The 23,482-nt window shown below is 37.6% G+C and overlaps 1 protein-coding gene, 1 long non-coding RNA gene and 1 pseudogene across 2 annotated transcripts; 2 read left to right on the top strand and 1 right to left on the bottom strand.

Annotated features, from left to right (window-relative positions):
* The first annotated feature begins 4,285 nt into the window (after window positions 1-4,285).
* On the top strand, window positions 4,286-5,763 carry LOC131329366 (uncharacterized). The gene is made up of 2 exons (XR_009200745.1): window positions 4,286-4,625; window positions 4,976-5,763. It is a non-coding gene; the product is annotated as an uncharacterized LOC131329366 (long non-coding RNA).
* A 1,789-nt stretch (window positions 5,764-7,552) lies between these two features.
* Window positions 7,553-19,520, bottom strand: LOC131329170 (uncharacterized). Its single transcript, XM_058362251.1, has 9 exons — window positions 19,161-19,520; window positions 17,857-17,978; window positions 17,415-17,622; window positions 16,812-17,340; window positions 16,426-16,677; window positions 15,559-15,750; window positions 15,207-15,281; window positions 12,659-15,118; window positions 7,553-8,106 (listed from the first exon to the last, which is right to left on the bottom strand). The coding sequence occupies exons 1-9, from the start codon at window positions 19,334-19,336 to the stop codon at window positions 7,804-7,806; spliced, it is 4,317 nt and encodes a 1,438-aa protein (XP_058218234.1). The 5' UTR covers window positions 19,337-19,520; the 3' UTR covers window positions 7,553-7,803.
* On the top strand, window positions 9,934-10,049 carry LOC131331654 (small nucleolar RNA snoR100; annotated as a pseudogene).
* Window positions 19,521-23,482: the final 3,962 nt, after the last annotated feature.

The following is a 23,482-nucleotide window of genomic DNA, read 5'->3' on the forward strand; positions in this document are numbered from 1 at the left end:
TGAAGCAACGTCAAACCCATCTCGTTAAGCTAGTAATGAGTCTTAATTTGATTAACAAAAGGATTGATGGGATTGATGGCGACCTACTCCTATTTTTGAGGGAATAGACGATGATTCAAAGACCTGTATGGCGACCTAGTCTAATCCGTTGTCACGCGCCAATTTCGGGGACGAAATTCTTTTAAGTGGGATAGATTGTAACAACCCTGATTTTTAGTAAATAAAAATTTCGTTAAATATTTGAATTTTATTTGAAATTACTTGGATTTACATTTAAAATTCCTTTTAAATTTCTATAATCCGTTTTAACTAAATTTTAGTCCTTAAAATTTATATTTCTTGGCTAGAAATTCTACTTGGCAAATATAGTTAAATTCTAACCATTTAGTTACTTTCTCCTAATCCTAGATGAGCCTTTTGAACCTCCTTGAACCTTTTGAACCTTCCAAACCTAGTGGCACCTTTTGGACCTTTAACCTTTACCCTTTGGTCGATAAAAGTTAGGGAAACTTTTATCCATTGGACAATAGAGTAAATCTAGATTTCTACCAAGAGTATTTTACTAGATTTGTTAAAGGTACATATATATAGTTATATATTGTTATATATACTCATGCTTAAAGGACATGGTATTATTTTAATGAATAAAGTACCTCACCCTTTTATCCATTGGTTATTAACCGCTAGGGAAATTATTACTCATTGGATAATAGTATTAGTCTTGCCAACAAGTACTAGGTTTTTTTTTTAATAATCATTTCTTAGATTTTCCATGTGATGATATATTTATATAAATATATATGTGTGTACTTTATAATATATATCCTAGATTTCCCTAGGATTACCTAAAGTACAAAATCCAATATTTTAATAAGAACATGTGCAAAATTAGATTATTTTAATAAAAAATCTTGATCTTGTAATTTTTTATTGGATATTGGAAATCTACCTAGATTTTTTTTGGTATATATATATATATATGTAGAGAGAGAGAGAGAGAGTTAGGTTCCGGTGAGGGATCCCTCATTTTTTTAAAATGCGGGACTCCCCTTCCCGATTGAATTTCAATGATCCGAGCCGCTCAAAGTGATCAGAACGTGATTTTAAGGGTCCCCGTGAGAAATCAGCAAAAAAAATGACCAAGAAGGGCTTCATCCGAGCAGTTTTCATTGACCGGTTCAAAAAAAACTGCTTGGATGACGCCCTTCCCGGTCATTTTTTTTGCTGATTTCTCCCGGGGACCCTTAAAATTACGTTCTGCACATATTGAACGGTTCGAATTTTCAAAATTTGATCGGGAAATGAAAGTCCCTCGGATCCCTCACTTGAAAATTCCTCTATATATATATATATATATATATATATATAAAAACAAACAAAAACTGCTCGGATGAAGCCCTTTCCGGTCATTTTTTTTGCCGATTTCTCGCGGATACCTTTAAAATCACGTTCTGAACACATTGAGCGGTTCGGATCATCGAATTTCAATCGGGAAAGGGAGGTCCGCATTTTATTAAAATAAGGTGGTCCTTAGGGGAGACGGACTATATATACATATATATATATATATATAGGTATACTTATTTTATTATAAAGTACCATGTGTTTATTAGAATAGTTTAATAGAAAAATCTTTACCCATTGGACAATAATTGCTAGGAAAAATTTTATCCATTGGATAATAGCCAAGACTTTTGCTATAAATTGCACATCTTTCTCACCATTCAACTCACATCTTCCATTCTTCAAGTTCTCTCTCTAGAATTTCTAGTGTTCTTGCTTTGTTCTTCCTTTTTCTTGGTGTTCTTGAGTTCTTCTTGTGTTTTTCAAGAAACTCATCCAAAACCGCCACTAAACCGCCCCTCAACCACCCTTCGATCCAAAAAGTTTAAGTAGTTTAGTCAAGATTTAGTTTCGAGATAAACCTTTCTCTTTCAAAGCTACCGGAAGCCTACCGTAGTAAGTCACTCCGTCCGATTATCAACTTACATTTCGTAGTCGGCACTACCGCCAAGAAGAACGGTAGATTCTCCCTATCTACTACTCCTAAGTATATGTAGAATACCTCTACTCACTTCCCTAAGTATAAGTAGATTATCCTTAACGGATTTCGAATGATAGAACTTATCATTTGTTTAAAAGTATTTGTATTTTGATCTTTAAGCTAATTATGAGCATGCTTACCTGAATTGCTTGTATTACTTGTGGTATGATAAAGTATAAGTGATTCTCACTCCAAAGGCGTCCGTACATGTGGCGTTATGCTTTAAGTATTGATTAAGCATGATTGACAATATAGAGTTGGATGATCTTGCTAGTTTAGTTTCAAGATTACAATGAATGATTTATGATTTCGTATGTGAAAAGTCCTACCGTGGAGTCTATGCATGAAAACGTGACACAAAAATCGAGAAAGTAGAAACATAACACCTAAGGTGTGGATAATGATGAGATGTGTTTTGAAACTGCAATGTGGCCGGACTTGGTAGCCCATTGTGTGTATGGAAACCCGCGATGAGGCCGGACTTGGTAGCCCATTGTGTGGATTGTGAAAACCGCAACGTGGCCGGACTTGGTAGCCCGTTGTGTGTATGAAAACTCGTAATGTGGCCGGACTTGGTAGCCCATTGTGTGGATTGTGAAAACCACAATGTGGCCGGACTTGGTAGCCCATTGTGAAGATTGCCAATGCGGCCGGACGTGGTAGCTCCATTGGTAATGTGGCTTGGTTATCCGCGGAGAAGAGCCAATGCAAGTTTTGTGTGCCAATGGAAACCCGGTGCGGCAGAACCATTGTGAGGATACTCGGGAACCCGGAACGGCGGAACCGAGGTTGGGTGTGTTGAAAAATGATTTTGGAAATGTTGATCGGTATATGAAAATGAGACACAGTTTACGATGAGTCGCGTAGGAGAAACTCAGAAAATCATGGACACCAACGATAGTTTGAATAGCGAATGTGAATGTGTTATTGTTACTGTCTGTTGTATATGACCTATTGTTTGTAAGTCATGGGTTAGCGGGTATGGGATTGTTCTGCTAAGCTTTCGTAGCTCATAGTGTTACCTTTGGTGACCCTGACATATTATACTGGTGGCGACGCTGGTATAATGTGTCAGACTTTGTAGATGAGCAGGGTAAGCTATACACCTTGGAGGCCTTTGGAGTCGAAGAGCTGGCAAGGATGGAGGAACAGGCGGAGCTGTAGTTAGGAACCTTAGATACCCTCCCTTGTGTATTAAAAGTACTCTTATGAGATTTATGATGTAATAAGAGCCAGACTCTATTTTGAGGTTTCAATGAAATTGTCTTTTTAACGTACCCAAAATTGGGGGCGTTACAGGGTTTCCTAAGTTGCCATTTCTATAAATTTAAGTTGCCCCTTATATAGACCTAAGTTGCCCTTTCTATGAACCTAAGTTGCCCTTTCTATAAACTTCCTGAGTATTCAATTTCTTGAGCATTTCTTCAATCTCCTTACCATTTCTATTATTTTCTGAGAAATTTGGGATCTGGATTACTTGCAGATTTGGGTGAAACGGATCGACTGAAATTCTTCATGCATGAAACGGAGGGAAAAAAAACTTCAAAACATGAAATCGGTTTATAGTCAAATCTGAGTTTGAACTTAAGTTGTCCATTCTATGGACCTAAGTTGCCTCTTCTATGGATTTAAGTTGTCCCTTCTATGGACTTAAGTTGCATCTTATTTTTTCTAAGAAAAGCAACCAGTGAAGTAAATTGGTAGCTAGTAGCATAACTTCTTCACATTTTCAAGTAAAACCAAACAAGAAATTTCAAGTGGCAATTCCTAGAATTTAAAAGCAAAAGTATAAAGTGGATGCTAGAAAACATATATCTTATTTTCTCTATCATTTCTCTTTCTAAAAAATTACCCAAAATACACTAATCTCAAAGTATTTTAAAAACTTAAATCTGCAAGTAACTCAAATTCCAAATTTCTCAGAAAATAATAGAAATGGTAAGGAGATTGAAGAAATGCTCAAGAAATTGAATACTCAAGAAGTTCATAGAATGGATAACTTAGGTTCATAGAATGAGCAACTTATGTCCATATAAGGGGCAACTTACTCATAGAAGGGGCAACTTAGGAAACCCAGATTCGATTACAACCAACTCTATGTATGGGGAATATTTTTTCCTCCGTTTCCGTTTCATGTATGAGAAATTTTTTTTCCTCCGTTCCATATTTATGTAATTTCAAAAAAATCTCTCTATGAGTTGGGCATTATTTGCCCCAACTCCCACTGATATGCAATTTCCCCTAGAATTTTCCTTCAAAATTTTCGAAATTTTTGATCGGATATACTCTCTCTCTTCTCCATCTCACACACTCACCCCCCCTCTCTCTACCGATTCACCACCACCAGAGCCCCACCATCACGCCGTCCCACCACCAACGCCACCCCTCTCTACCACCGATCAACCACCACCGGAGCCCCATAGACGCCGCACCACCACCACGATCTCCTCTCTTTTTCTCCCCTCCATCTCGCACACTCTTCTCTCGATGGATCACCACGGATGCACGACCACCATAGATGCTCTTTCTCACCTGGTTTTGATCCATGAAATAGGAGCACCTTCAGCCTCTCGCCTCGCTGGTATGGGTCTGCAATTTCGAAGCCCTAATTTTGTTGTTTCTCTTTTCTTTCGAAGCTTCTCTCTCTCACTAATTTTATTGCTTCTCTTTACTTGATACTTTTCTTTGATTAGTTGTGATTTGCGAACTATATTATCTTTTACCCTGCTTCCAAAAGGTTTGTAAAAGGTGAGGCTTTGTAGAGGAAGATGAATACTTGTCGCATGTACTCTTTCCCTCATCCATGTGGATGGCCAAAAAAAATATTCCGTCCTTCTCAGATTTTAATTCAAATTGCATAATGTTACTTAGATTATACCTTTCCATGCCCTTATGGAGTATTCCCCCACAATCTTTCTAACAAATAAGCAGAAATATGTTGCTAGCATAGATCCTGCTATAGAGAGAGCGTGTCTGCATCGCGGGAAGGGTAGGGAGATGATGCATTCTGCTATTCTTGCTTGATTGAATGCATCTCTATAGCTCATGTACACTTGCCAGAAAAACTTAAGAGAAGTTTGCTCGATACCATCAATGAGAACTTAAGACATCCTAATTCTCATATATAGGTATATCTTATTCAACTCTTGAACTCTGTCACCGATAGGCATAAGATTGATCTATTCATTCTGCATTTTCAATTTAGTTATTTTTTGCGATGTCCAGAATGCTGCTGTTGAGGCCCCAAAACACTTTGTTCTGGCTTACCTTCTCAATGCAGAAGATAAAATTGTTAACAATTTTGTGTCCAAGTACCTAGAACAGTTGGGGAATTCTAGTGTGGCTGCAAGAAGAGGGTCTGCATAGGCAATCGGTGTACTGCCTTTAAAGTTTCTGGCTACAAGATGGAAGGCTTTACTAGATGGGTTTCTGGCTACAAGATGGAAGATGTTTCTGGCTTCAAGATGGAAGGCAATCGGTGTACCTAGATGGCTTTTTACCTTGGTGTTGTAAATGTGTCGCGATTTTGTTTATTGTGCTTAAATTTGTGGCTTAAGTAGTTTGGAATATCAAGTTGAAGTAGGCTTTTTTTTTTTTGGAATATCAATGTATGGCTTAACAACGATGCTCAGCTTCATACCCTCCTTTTAAATGATAATTGGGATGAGAACAGCCCGGTGTAGGCTTATGGATTATATGTGAATTTGAATTGTTGATAAGTACGATGATAAAGACCCAATGTGGGTTTATTTGTGAATTTCGATTGTGATTAGTAATTTAGGATGAGAAATGCCCAGCGGGGACTGATATACACGGTTGTTTCTGATATTTGTTGCTGTTGTTGCCAGTTTGAGATGCAAGGCGTCATCAAGCTAGGCCATAAAGTAATGAAACCCTGTCAAAAAAAATTTCCCTGTTTGCTGCACATTTTCTGAACTTGGCTTCTTGAGTTGCCATGCTTTCCAAAAAGGTCATTAATCTTGTTGGCCTTGTTGGTGCCAAGTTGCTGGATGAATGAGTTTATTTATGATGTGCACGTTGGGAACCATGGATGGTTTGCGGGGACTGATATACACTGTTGTTTCTGATATTTGTTGCTGTTGTTGCCAGTTTGAGATGCAAGGCGTCATCAAGCTAGGCCATAAAGCAATGAAACCCTGTCAAAAAAAAATTCCCTGTTTGCTACACATTTTCTGAACTTGGCTTCTTGAGTTGCCATGCTTTCCAAAAAGGTCATTAATCTTGTTGGCCTTGTTGGTGCCAAGTTGCTGGATGAATGAGTTTATTTATGATGTGCACGTTGGGAACCATGGATGGTTTGCCTTAGATTTGGAGTCCCAAGCATCCAGGAGCAAAGGACAAAGCTTAAGTCCACGTTTCTCACTATGTAGCTCTACTCATTTAGTATTCAGTGGGGTTTGAAATGCCCAATTTAAAAAAAATCTGGTAATGGATGCCCACATGGCATGGCATTGAAATTCTTGGTACAATTTGCTGGATGTACAATTTGCTGGATACCTATGCTGTTGCAGATTTGGAAACTGAAATATGTTCATTTGCGTTGATAACACTGATGTGAATGTGCAAAGGAATAGAATCAAACCTTTACCAACAGCTACACACATTCATAGCAACAAAAATACAACATACGTATCCTGCAATTTTCTAGCAAACGCATCTCATAAAAACCACATGGCAATGAAAGCTTTCATTATGTGCCAAAAATGTAATAGGACACGACACGACACGGATACGGACTAAGCTTGTGGAATGAACCAAAGCACGGGACAAATACATGGGAATGGAAGCTGCATTCGAAGAGCAAAAAAAACTGCAATTACATGTATAGAAAAGCTTCATTCAAAGGCATGAGAATGAGGCACCCAAAAACTGCAATTTCAGCAAGTACAACTGCATGGTCATCAAAACGTATAATGTTTACCAATTTGAATCATGCCATCGTCTTCGGCGAGTATAGTCTATACCACAATTACTTCACAATCGAATCATATATTAAGGTATTAAGGAGTATCTACACAAAACAACCAGAAAAAACTAACAAAATAATGAAAATTAAACTACCAACAAACAACAAAGAATCTTCTTCCATGGTACGTCAACGTCGTTGGAGGAGTGGGACCCCTAACTTTCCATGCCATTCCTTGTTGTCTAACTTTCCATGTCATTCCTTGTTGTCTTCCTTGCAAGGATCCTTGCTAATAGCATTTCTGAGCTGCAAAATTGGCCCTTGGCTAGCTATTATGGAGTATATCCAACACCAACAGGACCATTTAAAGAGCATATTGATGAAAATCATGTCTCAACCCTCCAACATTTTTATAAGGGGACTCAAATCACTAACTCTTTCAGACGAAATTTAAAACAAGCATCTGTCACCTAGCTCCAAGAATACTATCGTAACTGAAAGTAGAACAAAAAACTAACACTCCCGCGTCATCATTTGTCAAAACCACCATTATCAACAACAAATAACGGTAATCCTAGTGATGTGCAAGAATACTCTATTCAAAAAGATCCTGTCTAATCCCCTGATACCAGCATTCATCAGTTCAACAATTTAGTCACGAAGATTCACATGCTTCTGTCTTCAGTGCCCTATATAGTTGATATTACACTATAGTAGCAATACAAATCAAAAGGTAATTAAACAGGAACTGCGTATTTAACTCAGTTACAATATTCGAAAGAACAGTAAAGACTAGATAACTGTACGAGTAGTGTTAAGAGTGCAATTCTCACTATGATGTCCACAAGTGATGCATGGCATTTAACTGATCATATTCTTTAGACTTTAAAGACATCTTATAAAGCTCCTTAAGCTTTCCCACATCTGCAGACCTACCGGATAAACCTTGCTGAGAACTGAGAGAAGATTTATTTGTATTTGCCGGAAGTGTCATCGCCAACATCCGCTTCAGAAGCATCTGCAGCTGACTCCAAAATTTTGCATACACCGAAACTTCACATTTTAAGGCATTTGAAATCGCTAGTTCAGATATATGGCGTCCTTCAAGGAGGAGAGTGAGAGCTGATTCCAACATCTGGAGAAAAAGCAAATTCTAGTAATTTGTTCTTTAAAAACAACTAAACAAAAGCAGCAGAAAACAACTTTTGATTACGAATAGTTAGGAAGTGCCTGCACCTATCAAGAGCATAAATCTAGGCTTTATTTGGATTTTGGATCACTACATAAGTACTTCCTTTATACTTATTCATATCTAGTTAATTTATTTAATTTAGCTCATTATTTCTTTTACTCTCTCGACAATTCTAGTCTAAAGGAACTTAAAAGCTAATTTTTGTTTATATCATTCGATTAAAAAAGAAGAAGTATGATATGCATCTCTCTATTGTCAATGGTAAGATTTCGAACTTCAAATGACCAAAACATCCTAAATCATTCTTGTCAGACCAAAATTTTTTAATTTTTTTTTACAGTAAAAGATACTTCGTCTGCTCTTTTCTACTTTAGCTTTTTATGTAATTTTTTTTAAATTTCATCGACTAAATCAGTTGTTGTCAATGCAACCTCAATTCTCAAAGAAAAAGTGGACATGTATCCAGACCAACTGAATTCATACCCAATAACCATCACTTCCTTTCACCCATACCAAAGAACCATCATCAAGCCTTTCAAGTGTAACCAATTAGTGACATAATAGATTTAATTTAGAAATTGGACAGATGTATTCAATTGAAAGCAAGAAAAAGTTTATCAAAGGATCAAAGTGCAGATAAAAAAAAAGGATTAAAGTTGGGAAAAAAATTAGAAGGGGGCAAAACAAGTTAAAGAGGAAAGTAGTGAAACTTCAAGAGAGAAACAGTTAACTAAGAACAAAAGCAGCACAAGGCCAAAGCAGGCTCAAACACTTTAGTGCTTTATGTGATTTTCCTGAAATTCATCCCTAAGATATTAGATTGTTGTCAAACCAAAAGTAATTTTCCTGAATTTCATCCCTAAGATATTAGATTGTTGTCAAACCAAAAGTGAACCAGTATTCAAACCCAAGACGCAATACCAATTACTTTCTTTAACCCCTACCAAATAACCATTAAGTCAGCTTTCCAAGTGTAGTGTTGTCAAAATCCCACAACATGCAATACATTTTGAGGTATTAAAAAAAACGCACTATGTATCTCTGAATGAATATCATGTAATTAACCCACAGCAGAAGCAGCACAAAAATGCCAAAAGCAAGCTCGAGAACTCGGGCTTTAAAGTATGTTTGATATTCTAGATGAATGTAATGCAAAGCTAGTGTTTGATGAATCATATATTGCAGCATATCACTCATATCAATCTCAATAGCTCACACAATTAAAGGGTAAGGATATACTCAAATGTTAGTTGCACGAAGCGGGAGCGGGAATAGGAACAGGAGAGGGGGAGCGGATGATCATAGGAGCGCCGTTGGGAGCGTTTAGGAAAAATTATTAAAGTTACAAATATTTTTATGTATTTTACTATAGTTAAATGTCAAAAAGAAAATATTATTCTACCACTTAAATTGCAAAAACATAAAAATGCTTATAATTTTAATATGTGATTCTAGCTATTCTCCATATCTTAGTTGCACGAAGCGGGGGCAGGAGCAGAACCGGTGGCGGAGGATTATAGGAGCTCCTCTTTCGGGATAGGAAGCATTCAGGAGTAATACATGAAAATATGTAATGCAAGTAAATATTATTAAACGTCATTCATGTCAATTGCAAAAATTGTCTTAGTGACTAAGTAATATAATGGTTATATTAAGTAAATGAACAAATTCAAGTTAATATCTTATCATTACTTTGTCTTTTCTCTTGCTTGGTGTCTTTTATTTTTGTTTCTTTTGGGATTTATATACTGTGCATATCGATGCTCTGGACTTTCAATGAAGCATGATAATGTGCACATAAATTGATTTATTGATTTGGTCTCTAGGCCTACCCTCTCTGATGCCATTTGGTTTTGATTTTGGGGCATAGTTACCGCAGCAAAACAGGTATAGGGGGGCCACTATTTCAGTGGTATTCTGAAAGCAGCCACTTTGTGCATATTGCCAAAAGTTAGGTCTGTCTCCAATCCTCCCCCGCCCATACCCCCAATGATGGGGGACTAAATGGGTTCTGTTGTTGTGTTGTTGTTGGGATTTATATGCCTAAGAGGTTCTATCCTAGTTGGGAATGGGTTCCTTTCTCAATGGGAGCGAGGTTCCTAGGAAGGAGTGCAAGAGCGAGGTTCCGAGGTGGATTCGCCACCCACATGGTAGGTTCCTGCAACTAAGCTCATATAGTAACTCTTCACATAAAATGAACACCTGATTGCCAGCCCAAAGTGTATTATGAAGATGTTCTAAAGGGGGGGAGTATCCAAGATGTCGGTAGTTCGCATCTTGGTCGCGTTGTTGTAGCTTCCTTCAATTTCACAAATTTTACTCGTCATTAGGCTTTCCAGAAATGCCAAAGCAAAGGGGGGAATATTCAAGATGAACCCCCAAAACCATTCATACAATGCCATCGTATCGATCCTAACTCCTAAGAAAATGGTGCCACTAGCTGCATGGAGTGTTTTGATGACATCCTTCCTCGCAGATCTCATTCTCACACAATCTTGTGATGCTCCAAACATCAATTGGTCACTATGGTGTGAGGCTGTGAGCCCAGCCCCTATGAGGGTCCCCCCACCTATTCTCGTGATGCTCCATCAAGGAATGGCCCAAAGGAAGGTTCCATATAGACGAGGCTATGACTATGGCTGCAAACGAGCCGAGCTTTGCCTTGCTCGAGCTCGGCTCGCCTTAATATCCCTAGGCTCAAGCTCGAATCGAGCTCAAATAAGTGGGCTCGAGGTCAGCTCGCAAATACGTCAGACAGCTCGAGCTTGGCTTGCGTGGCTCACCCAAAGCTGGTCAGAGGCCTTTGCACAGCAAGCGTAGAGGAGAGAGAGCTGGATTCTTTGTTTATACTAGTACAGTGATTGTAAGTTCTCATGGCTGGGCGATGTGGGACTAAATTTTTTCCTCTCACAACGTCCAGCCTTCCTCAATAGTAGTCCCACATCGGCAAAAGATGTGCAAGGAGTATCCACTCCTCCCCTATAAAACTATGCAGTGGGCCAAGTTACTGTGTGGCTTTCCCACGCTGCTGTGTGCCGCCAACACGTGGATAAACCAAAAAATTGTTTATTAACATATACATGTATTTATGTATGTATGTATATGTATATACATATATTGGCTCGTGAGCTCATACGAGCCGAGCATCAAGTGACTCAAGCTCGGCTCATTTATGAAACGAGCTGAGAATGATGGCTCAAGCTCGTTCGTTTGTTTGACAAACCGAGTTCGAAGCGGCTCGCGGCTCTGTTCGTTTGCAGCCCTAGCTATGACATACTTGGATCCTTTCCTTCTGCAAGGCCGTGGATCTCTCTCTCAACCAATTGGCCTATGTTACATGGACACTTCAAAATCTTTCGGATTCTAAAATTACAGAATTCTATATTGGGGTAGCCTGTAGTCCATGAGGACTCATCTAAATTTTTACATGGACACTTGAAAGATGAAGTTACCACATCTCACGTAGCCATTGCATAGGGAAGTATCAGGCTCCGTTCCGGAAACCTTCTTAAAGAATAAGTACTTATTTTGCCACTTCTCATTCAAAAATAAGAAGGGTCATTCCACAAAACCCAAATAAAAAGTTTCTTTCACATTTTCAAACTCAAAAATAATGTAAATGAATAAAAAAATTCAATTTTTTTTTGTACCGTATTAAAGATCTCAATGAGATCTATCAAACAAGATCCATAGTGGTAGGAAAATTATTTCCGTAAACACATGATTTTTGAGGTTGAAGTTGCCTTATACAAAAAATAAGACTGTTGCTATGATAATGGGCGCCGGCGGAGGGAAATCGTACCGGCAGCCCCGCCGGGCCGTCTCCGGCCACCGGACGGCCGATTCGAGCCGTCCAAAAATTTAAAAAAAAAAAAAACCGAGGGGGCCAACACAGGAATCAACGGCATCCGAGGTGTGTAGGGTGCTTGATCCGAGCACCCCTTTTCCGTGTATATATGATCAAGCACCCTACACGGAAAAGGGGTGCTCGGATCAAGCACCCTACACACCTCGGATGCCGTTGATTCCCGCGTAAGCCCCTTGGTTTTTTTTTTTTTAGAATTTTTGGACGGCTCGGATCGGCCGTCCGGTGGCCGGAGACGGCCCGGCACGGCCGCCGGTACGATTTCCCTTCCCGGCCGGTCGGTACCTATATAAATTCTTCCAAAATAAGTACCAGCCTTCTTATTTTCCGGAACAAGCCTTCTTGTTACACAAAAAATAAGTTCTTATTGTGTTTCTGGAACACAGTCTCAGTATGCTTGGCATGGGAACAAGACCAAGAGTATGTTTGAAATTCTGGAATCTCCATAGCATTAAGGATGCATAGAAACAATAAAGGAAGGAATAAATCGGATCTCTGCAAAGATTAGGAGAAGATTAATTATCGAACATGTCCAACGAAAAATGCTATCAGTAGGAAAAGAAATCTAATTTTGCAGACTAAAAGGAGAACAATCACGAAGCAGTATTCAGAGAAGGTACCAAATCATACCGCAATTGAGTGAAAGTAACCGGAGAGGCTAATGGAAAGAGCAGATCTTTCTAGTAATATAGTTAGATACATCACTGCATGCGTCTCCAGCTTGTAGAAGTCCATAGACTTTTGCCAGTTCCTCTCAGCCAACGAAGCATACTGCTTCACCCTTTGGAGAAGGCTGTTTTCCCCTCTTGACAGATTGCTTTTCTTCTGGTCTGATTTCAGAAACTTCAAACAGCAATCCCTTTGGTAACAAGCGAGCTGAAAATATGCATATGCAGCCTCCTGTTTACGCAACTCACCTAGGGACTCATACCCAAATAACGCCTCCGTAATGGCATCATTGGCTGAAACCTCATGCTTTCTAAATTCTTTCTTAGCTCTTCTGAAACCAGAACCCAAAAAAGTTTCCAAAGCTCCATTTTCATAGACCTCTGCAGTCGTATCCTCTCTTGCCAAAAGCATGCCAAGTCTTAGATATGTATGAGCAAACTGCGTACATACTTCATCCTTCAAGCTGCTTGACACAGGATCTGCTTCTTCCAAAACGGCATTAAGTTCCATTTTCGCTGCCCCATAATACCTAAGGGATTCCCTGTATTCCATTTTTGTAGTCTCAAGTGCTTGGTTGCATGCATCGCGAAAGATACCATGTTTTCTAAGAGCTTCCATCTTTGACACGGTTTCCTCAGCCAATGCTCGTCTACCGTGGCCCATGTTACAGTAAATTAATATAATGTTAGTATGATCAGAGACTTCTCTGAATGAGTTAATGGCATCTGAAAATGCTAGTTCAGCATTGTCCAATTCTTTTCTTTCGAGTCTCTTTCTGCCCATTTCATTGCAAACCCATCCTTTCTTCTTCAGAATGGACTGTATTTCCACTGAACCACGAGGATCTCCACCCAAAGCTTTTCTGGCTTCCTCATAGCAGCTTAGAGCAACTGAAAGATTGTATTCCACATCTCCAATTACAGGATCCACAAGATATTTGAATATCCCACCATTTTTCACATCAGTTGTTTCACTTGATGCAGCTTCAGTTTCATCAACTCTTTTAGCGTTGCCCCACACGTCTGCCATTATAGTAGAAGCTTCTTTTACGATATCACTAGTTATACTGTGCTTCAGGAATCCACTTTCAGCACTCTTTCCACTTATTACTACTTTATGAGGAATATGATCATCTTCGGGAATTCCTGAAAGTGAGTAGGGGCCATTCTTAACATTAGTTCTTCTATTTTGCTTTCTGCCATAAGATAATGGGCGTATGTCACCTCTGCTACTACTTGCACTGCTTCCACTGCTGGCCCTATCGCTCTGACAGCTACAGTTTACCAACAGACACGAAGTGCAGTTTTGGTTAAACTGTCCCAGCTTTTTCTTTAGCCTTTTGACCTCCTTTAAAACTTCAGACGACATTCTCAACTCTCTCATGAAAGGTTTTCCCTCTGCTTCCAAATTGACCTCTTTACCCTTTACCATGTGGAACTCAACATACACATCACCAACTAGTGTCCATGCCTTAGCCCAAAAGAGATAAGTTGAAGAGAACCGCTCGGACGTAGGAAAATCATCACTAGAACCAGAGATTACTTTTTTTGGATCACCTACAATGGGACCAATCTTACCTTTCCTATCACTGATATCCATATGCTGTGGCAAGCCACAAACCATTGATGAAATAAACCTAGTCTCTTCAAGATACTGTGGCATAGAACCATACACCAATGATGCTAATTCTACAACTTTCAAAGCCTGATGCAATTGACAATTATCTTTGTAAGCTTGTCCAAGGGCCAAATAGGATTCTCCAAGCAAAAGAACGAGTTTCCACAATTTATCGTCCAACTTCGACGTTGGAAGCCACTCCCTTATGTCGCAAACTTCAATACAGTCAACATCACCACATGCACAAACAGAGAAATCAATGGATCGAGGCAAACTATCCTGAGTTCTAATGTCATCGTCTGATTCAATGCTTTGTAGTTGACGTTTCCATCTAAGTGACTTAATGGCTTGAGAAACATGATGGATTGCAGCTAACTTTGAGGAGATTGGATCAACAATAGTTTGAAACATATGATCTAAAGATTTAGACATATCACAAACTTCAGAGTTCCCATCATCTGAACTTGGCTTAGCTCCAGGGTCTCCGAATTCCAACTCACTTGATGCAACTAATTGGTCAGAACCAGATATATCTTCCTCAAAAATCACTTTCAAAGAGGCTTCTGGTTGGGAATCTTGACAAGTTTCACTTTCTGTACTAGTTTCATCTTCCACAAGTGGAGCATAGACCATGTCACGGACAATAGATTTCGAATTGCTATTAAAAAGGTCAAACGATTCTTCTTCAGAATCAAAAACTATAACTCCAGAATCTACAGGAAGCGCTTCAGGTGTTAAATCCAGCTCCTCATCATAAGTTAGAAGAAACCTTGCAAATTGTTCATGAGCAATTGCACGTACAACCTATTTAGCATCATGAGCAGTAATTAGTCCAATTTGGTTCCTAAATATAAGTATGCAACATACAAGTATATTCAAAAACCACACATACCAGATGATCTGGTTCATCCAATAAATCGAGACATTTTTTGAAGAACCTCGCACACCTAGCCCTGTTATTAGGAGACTGCAGCAAAATCGTCCATGTTAGCAAGAGATAAAAGCAGGTAACACTTAGGTAGTTTTTGGTTCGCCTTAATGATGAAGGAATGAAATGGTCAATCCTTCGGCCTCAGTGAACTTCATCTAAATTGGTGAAAGATGACTCCAGTTCTAGCACACATTCTGTTTGTTTTTGTTTTTTTTTTGGAGAACTAAACTCCGAGGTAATGACCACTTGACTCCAGCTTCATTCCGATCAACCAAACACTCCCTTAGTATAACAAAGACTAAATATTCCTCACCATTGAAAGTGAAAGCCTGTGAGCAATACGGTACAGGAGAGTTCCCAAGGAGAGCAACGAATCACTTCTCCCATTATGCAGTCGAGACGTCAGCGAGGTTGAGCTATCATCACAATCATTGGAGGAATGGGTCTTGGGAATAACAGACAAATCAAAAAGTTGAATGGCATCTTCTCCAGCACTTTTGTATAGCTGTGAATTGAGTGTCAAGAGAATGTTAAGGATTTCAACAACTAGTATATAATTAAAATACAAAACGGGCGTCTCACTAAGAAGCAAGGGCATGAACACAGACACGGATACAAGAAGTCACGAATAAACGGAAACTAAAAATAGTAGGACATACATGCGTTGGGGATGCATGTCCATGTCTTATGTGCGTTGTCTTGTATGTCCCAAATTGAATGATAGATAAGATACAAGAAGTTAAGAGGAATCTTCATGGACACATAAATCAAGAAATCGTTAAAAGTAAGGCATGGACACGGCTAGGAAATGCTAAATCCTCTTCCTAATATTTCTCTAATGTACCTTTTCTATTTCTCTAATACTATATCCAACTTGTATAACATAGTGATGTAAGATTTCAAAATTTTGATAGTTACACGTTAGCAAGTTAGCAAGAAGTGTCGATTACATGCCCATTGTAAATAGACTCCCAAGAAGTGTCCGACACATTGCAAATAGTGTCAGACAAGTGATGGAAGGTAGACAGTGACTACATATTTGAGGACACGCGCAAAAAAGAGTAGCGGACATGTGTACTTGAGTGTCCAAGAAGCGTCAGTGTCCGACATTTGTCTGACACGAATGCATATCCTTCTTTGAAGTATCATTGCTTCTAAACTCAAAAAGATGAAAAATTACCCAATAAGCACCAGGATCTTGCTTGCAGTTTTCCTGAAGAAACCTCAAAACAGAAAGCCCATTTTGTTGGACAACATGAGGATAAAAAGCAGGGGTCCCATCCTCAGATATGCCCTTTAAAAGAAATATATCATCTGTCTTTAAAAGCTCATAACCCTGAACGACACCACCTTCATGATAACAGATAGCCAATTCTGGCACACTAGCCATGACATTATCAAGCCAGGCTTCAAGCCAAGTCAATGAAGTAACCTGTCAAAATGGGGAGTGTCAAAATGGGAAGTAAAAGCAGAATTGAGAACAAATATATTTTCTTAAGTAGGTTTTATAAGAACATTTATTATCAATTGGGTTTAAGTCAAGTCATTTGGATATTGACCACCCACCTGTCGTGATACATCCCATAAATGCAAGCTCACCGCAGCATATTTCTCGTTGCTGAATAAAAGCAAGTCACTTCCCAAGAGCATGCGGAAGTTGTGAAATTGCCAAAACAAAACCCTCAAAAACCCCTCATTACCAAGTCTTCTGTACTTGTCAGACTCTTGCATTGAGCATCTAGACTTCTCTTTAACTTGATCAGAAGCCTTTTTGACAGCATGACGACCTTTGTGTTTCTTATAATTCTTACTTCCCCAGAAGATGTTGTCTGTTTTGACCTGTGGGCACTCTGGACTAAATACTTCCTCTTGAGCAATGCCATCACTTTGCCTAAAAGACCGGGACCCACGCCCTTGCACCGGATGTTTAGCAGATTCAACTGATGCATCCCTAGATTCAAATTGACCAGGTGGACAGTCACAGGCCTCCATTCTAACTGAATGCATAGCGAAATTCAAAAACAGAGATTGATCCGCACATTTCGACTGGTTATTATGTCTTCTAACCATTTTTTCTCCCTCTTCAACATCAGGCCTGTGCTCCACGAATTTTCAAAATTGTAAGGGATTATTTATGATGATAAAAAGTGCAAAAACACGAAAAATTACCCAGTATTCAGAACTAGAGTCTGTCCAATACGATGAACTGCAACTGACAATCGAGCCTTTGAATATGGTATCTTAAAAATTTGTTTCAGAATGTCAGCTGGGGCAATGATATCAATCTCATCTCCATACTCCACAAAGCCAGATACAGCAAGGGCTTCACCTTTCTTAATAAGATTTGATTTGATAGCACTACTTTCCCAAGGTAAATCTGCCAAATATCCAAATGAAATGTTTACCTTATATACCCGAGAAAAAGGGACTAATCAGAAACTGTTACTTCGTTAACCCATTACAAGTTCTACCCAAATACTCAATTAAGCTCATGCATAAGCTTAAGTGTTGTGTGAAATAACCATGAATGTACCAAATTACCAATCTCAAAGGAAAGTACGAAATATGCATTGATCAAAGGCAACCAAATGATTTGAAAGTACACTTCTACCTCCACTGGTCCTTGACTTTGCCACTGCAATTGGAAGAACCTTTTCCGGGATGCTTGAAAGAAGTGGAGGTGAGTTGAGATCAGTCTCATTTGGAAGCACCCTATACCTTGGAGCTGTAACACTGAAATACCAAAACACTTTATAATTAACACACAAAATAACTCTACAAATCAATCTCAGCAACATCACTTCATACATCCTCTTATCAGTCAGGACTCAGGAGTATCTTTAACTTAAACTTGATCATGATTATCGTCTAAATAGATGGACTTTTATTTTCAAACATGGAAGTTATGAGTCTTATGACGAATTACACCTAATCTAGTTTGCTCAAGAACAGAGTCATTTGAGTTTTTTCTACCAATGATATACCTAAGGCAACAGTATTGGGCCGGCTACGTTATACACCCCTAAAACATGCATACCCTTCGTAACTAACACAACAAGAAGACCATAACAAACTTTTCCACTTCATGAATTTTCTCCCCAAAAAACTCAATAAAAAAATCACAAATGAATCGGTGCATCCATGAATTTCCTAACAAAAACGCAAACTCTCACTTTTCCGACCACGAGCAATGCTAAGAACACAACTGTGTCTAGAGCCATTCGATGCATAATAGTCCACATAAATCAAACGGCTCCGAACACGTGTTTTAAAGGTGTGTTTCCACACTTTTTCTTCCGACCACATGCTACTTTGCAACATTCACCACAAAATCTCTTTACTTTCAACCCCAATGGGTTGGCCTAGTGGTCAAGGCCTGATACTTAGGGATTCGCTTCATCTTTCGAAATCAGGTTCGAAACCTCTTAGGTGCTTTCAACTCCTTTGGAGCTAGTCCATACAAGATTTTGCCCTAACTTTAATTGAGACGCCATCAAGTGGGTGGTGGGATTGGTCTTAGGATTAGTCGAGGTGCACTAAAGCTGGCCCGTACACTTATCAAAAAATTGCATTACTTTCTTTTAATATCCAGTATACGCATGTACACTTATCAAAAAATTGCATTACTTTCTTTTAATATCCAGTATATGCATCATAGATTTCCATAACATTATTGGATACACCTATATATTTATTCAATGTACACAACTCCATACCAGCAATACTAGGAATACAACTCAAAAAACTAACACACAATTGTGTCTGGCACCGTTCCATACATGTGTGAACATTTTTTAATTAGTATAGCATAGTACTTATACTCTATATGACTAAACAAATATACATATATAGATATAGATATAGATATATATACAGAGAGAGAGAGAGAGAGAGAGAGAGAGAGAGAAGAAATACGTTTGGGCAGAGGGGACGAGAGCAGATTTAAAAGGATGGAAAGATTTGTCAGTGACAGTGGGGACAGGAATTGAACCACAGAGGAAGCAAACGGGTGTGGGCTTGACGATTTCTAGTCTTCCCACGCACTGAATCTCTCGGGAGCCGTCGGAGGAGCGTGCGGATGGTTTATCCATCGTTTCTCTCAAAAAAAAACTAGGGCTTCTTTCGGAATTCGTTATCTACTTTCAGAGTGCAATGGTCACCGTCGAGGCTCGGTTGTGTTTTCTCGCACTTTCGAATTTACTGGAATTTCGTTTTCGAATGTCTTGACCAAAAGGAAAGAAAGAAGGATTTCCGACGTACAAAAAGAAAGAAAGAAGAAGGATATGATATAAATACTGTAAAAAACAGGAAAGAAGAAAAAAAAGAAAGAAGGGTAATTTTGAGTAACTCTCCCTTCATTTATTAAATTTATTCTCTGAATCAAGATTCTGAATACCGTGCCACGTAGCGGTAATATTGAGTACCGTTTCAGATTTAACTTTATTTTATATATATGTATAAAGTATATATTTTTAGGAAAAAATTAGATTTTTAACTATTGCTTCAAACATAATTTTCTCAAAATTTTGTTTTAACACAAAAGCAATTCAGGCACTTTTGTACTTTTACGAATTACTCTTTTGTTTATGGGAATTGAATTTCACACTCCTTTTATTTTTTGTTTTTTAGTGTTGAAAGTGTATTTTTTTTTTGTTAAAAGACAAAAAAAAAAAAAAAAGAGTATGAATATTAAAAATAGGAATGTGAAAATCAATTCTCTTTGATTTTTGAGTTGTTTTATGGATACTTGATCCAACCGTAAACAAGTTCCTCCAAACACATGAAAATACGTCTAAAACAAAGGGTACTTTTGTCATGCATAATTAGATTCCCAGGGTACTTTTGTCCCCCTCCCCCTTCTAGGATTGTGTTCTTTTACACTTAATTTAAACTTAGCTTATTTTTCAATCCATTCTCCTAACTTAACATATTTCTCATCCTTAAATATATACTGTATAACTTATATTGTAATTGTGTGTGTTAGGCAATTAAGTTTAAGTTTAGAAGAATGGATGACCTTAACTTATTTCCATTTAAGTTCCAAAAGAGGAGAAAAAATAAGTTAAGGGTAAAAGAACGCAGCCTAGATCTCTCTCTCCGCGTCCAAAACAATAAGTCTACAATCACTGCATGACTTGCGGTGGACGGTCCAGCACACAATGGGCCCTACCCTTTTTAAAAAAAGAAAAAGAAAAGTCAAACCAGCAGAAAACAAACGAAACCCCCAAATTGATTCAAAAAACGCGCGTTTTCATCTGGTCCAGAGAGAGAGGGGACCGACCACCACCACCGATGCCGACGATGCCAACGACCCCATCACCACCTCTGCCCACCACGTTAGTGGCTCCACCTCCGGCAACCACCACCACCACTTCGCGAGAATCGTCAAAACCAACACGAATGATCAAATCGAGACGCACTCCATTGCCAAGGTATCTCTCTCTGAACTTGTCGATTTAGGGTTCCAAAATTCAGGGATTTTTGTAGAAATCATTTAGTTGCCCTAGTTTGACATGAGCGATGATGTGGTTCCTCCATTTGGGTTTCTCTGTTATCAAGTGCTACGACCCCCAAATTCGTGATACAAACGGATTGAGCTTTAGTATGATTATTTTTTCTTATGCACTTTAAATAGTCTATGGGTTGTGACATTTTAGGGCAAGTGGAAATTTAGAGAGTTTTTATCGGGCTTTTTTGTCATCAATCATGGCAGAGTTTTTGGGGCTTCCTGTGTGCTAAATAAGTTTGCACCCTAAATCTTTGGTGAATTCTTTCTTTCTGGTGTGTAGAGGACGTAAAATGTATGAATGTAGCATTGACTGGATATATATGGGTTGCGAGCACCTACATTTGAATTTGATAAGATACATTTGGTGTGTTAATTGTGAGCATCTACATTTGGATTCTGTCATTTTACTGGATATATATATATATATATATGGGAATCTGTTAAGCTATTACCTGTGAAGGTAATAAATTTGTTTTTTAAGAATCGATTGGGTTATGAACAGTCTTATCAACTTGGTTACTTGCTTGTAACTTATTAATTTCATCTTTCTTTCTTTTGTTTGTTTTTTTGTTTTGCATTAAATATATTTTGATTTATTATCCATGATAATGAGAGGAACAATAGAGTGAAAATATACAAACTAGAATTGGAAAGAGATTAGAAAGACAAATATAATCCCAAAAAATAACATACGTCAAAAATAAATGTTTCTATTAAGTGATACAAAAATTAAAATGTTTCTATCGTTTAACCAAAAATACGATGTAATATTATTTTTCTTATGTTGAAAAATTCATGACTTAAGTGTCCAGATTGGATTGATCCTTTGGCAATTTTTTTAAAAGTTTTGATCATAATTTTGTACTTTCTAAGATCCTTTCATCAAAATGACTACATAATCAAAACATTTGCAATAAATTACATAAATTAAGTTGTGACAAAAATAAACGAAAAAATAAGCTAAAGCTAAATCACATAATGGAACAAAATCAAAAGACAAGGGGCATAATATATTTTGGAGTATTTTTGTCTTTTAAAAGCTAAAGTTAACACCGTTAGTGATTTAGTTGATAGAAGGGGGAATCTGGGGGTGATGGTTTCAAAAGCAAGATAGGTCATTATCATTTCAGAAATTTCAGGGAAGTCTCTGCATTTGTAGAAATCTTGCGAAAGAAAAAACGAGTTTAGACCCATTTCAGGTCCGACAAAAATTTAAAAAAATATTCATAAATTTTTTAATATTATTTTAAGCCGTCCCTACGAATCAAAAAGTAATACTTACTGGTGTCCGTTGGAGCTGATTTTTTACAGGAGCTCATAAAATAATATTCAAAAATTTATGGATATTTTTCTAGATTTTTGTCGGACCCGGAATGGGCCCAAACACATTTTTCCGTCGTAATTCCCTGCAAATCTTCCTTGCAAATAGCAGGGCTCGTGCGTAAATGGAAATGATGAAAGCACGATGAGTCACATCACATAGTAGTATTATTAATAACCATCTCTAATCCACCTCTATTTCTAAAAAATAGATGACGTATGTAACACATTAAGGGAAGATTTTGTAATTTATCCTCCATTTTCTTCCCTTTTTGTACTTTTTGAAAAAATATTGGAGGGACTCATCGTTATTTTTTAGAGTTTGAAGGAATTTGATTCTACAAATTTACTTTTGGTTTCCTATTTTTAGATGACCAAAATTACTTTGAAGGATCAAATTCTATTTCATTGTTTAGAAGCAACATTTTCTATTTGTCCCGTTCCAGAACCCATTATAAGTACTTATTTTTTAACAAGACAATTTCAAGCTAAAAAATAATGTGTTTACGTAAATAAATTTTCTAACAATAGAACACCTTAAAAAATAAGTACCTATTTTACATTTTCAAACTCAAAAATAATGTAAATGAAAAATAATTTTTTGATTTTTTTTTTGCATCGTTCAAAATATCTCAATGAGATATGTCAAACAAGATCCATATTGTTAGAAAAATTATTTGCGTAAACACATTAGTTTTGAACTTGAAATTACATTCTTAAAAAATAAGTACTTAAAGGGAGTTCTGGAACAAGCTTAGCATCTCCAACCCACTTCTATTCCTCCAAAATGAAATATGCATGTGACACATTAAGGAGAAATTTTCTAATTTAATCCTCTCTTTTGTACACTTTTGTATTTTTTGAGAGAATCTTAGAAAAACACATTGTCCTTTTTAAGAATGGGTTGTGCTTAGGGCCGTTCCGCTATCTTTTTAAACCCTTTTTTTTTAAAAGAAGATAATTTTAAGTTCAAATATAATAAAAATGGAAAATAATTTTTTTGGGTTTTTTTGCATCGTTTAAAAGATCTCAATGAAATCTATCAAATAATATCATATCCGTAGAATTTTTTTTTGCATAAATACATAATTTTTTATCTTGAAATTATCTTATTTTCAAAAAGTATTTTTTCAAGGAAACTGGAAACTAGCACCAGATAAAGATTAAATAATACTGCTGATTTTGTCACTTATTTTTTTGTTAATGCCACTTCCCTACAAATGTATTTTTGGTACAAAAATACATTTGCAGGGGAGTGACAAATCACCAAAAATACACTTATAGGAAAATGACGTTAACAAAAAATAGAGTGTCAAAATCATTTCTCTTAAATAAACTATATTGTCGGTAATCTAATCATCTGGCAACAGGTAAATGAGGTATAAGACTACTAGTGCTTCTCTCCCTT

Source organism: Rhododendron vialii, chromosome 6a, assembly GCF_030253575.1.
Source record: "Rhododendron vialii isolate Sample 1 chromosome 6a, ASM3025357v1".
In the NCBI taxonomy this organism is placed as follows: domain Eukaryota; kingdom Viridiplantae; phylum Streptophyta; class Magnoliopsida; order Ericales; family Ericaceae; genus Rhododendron; species Rhododendron vialii.

Excerpts from the sequence above, each read along its gene's own strand:
- LOC131329170 (XM_058362251.1), bottom strand. The coding sequence starts at position 19,336 with ATGGATAAACCATCCGCACGCTCCTCCGACGGCTCCCGAGAGATTCAG. Across the intron at positions 17,979-19,160 it reads CTCGTCCCCTCTGCCCAAAC|TGTTACAGCTCCAAGGTATA; the intron begins GTATTTCTTCTC and ends TTGGTATTTCAG. Across the intron at positions 17,341-17,414 it reads ACTCTAGTTCTGAATACTGG|GCCTGATGTTGAAGAGGGAG; the intron begins GTAATTTTTCGT and ends CGTGGAGCACAG.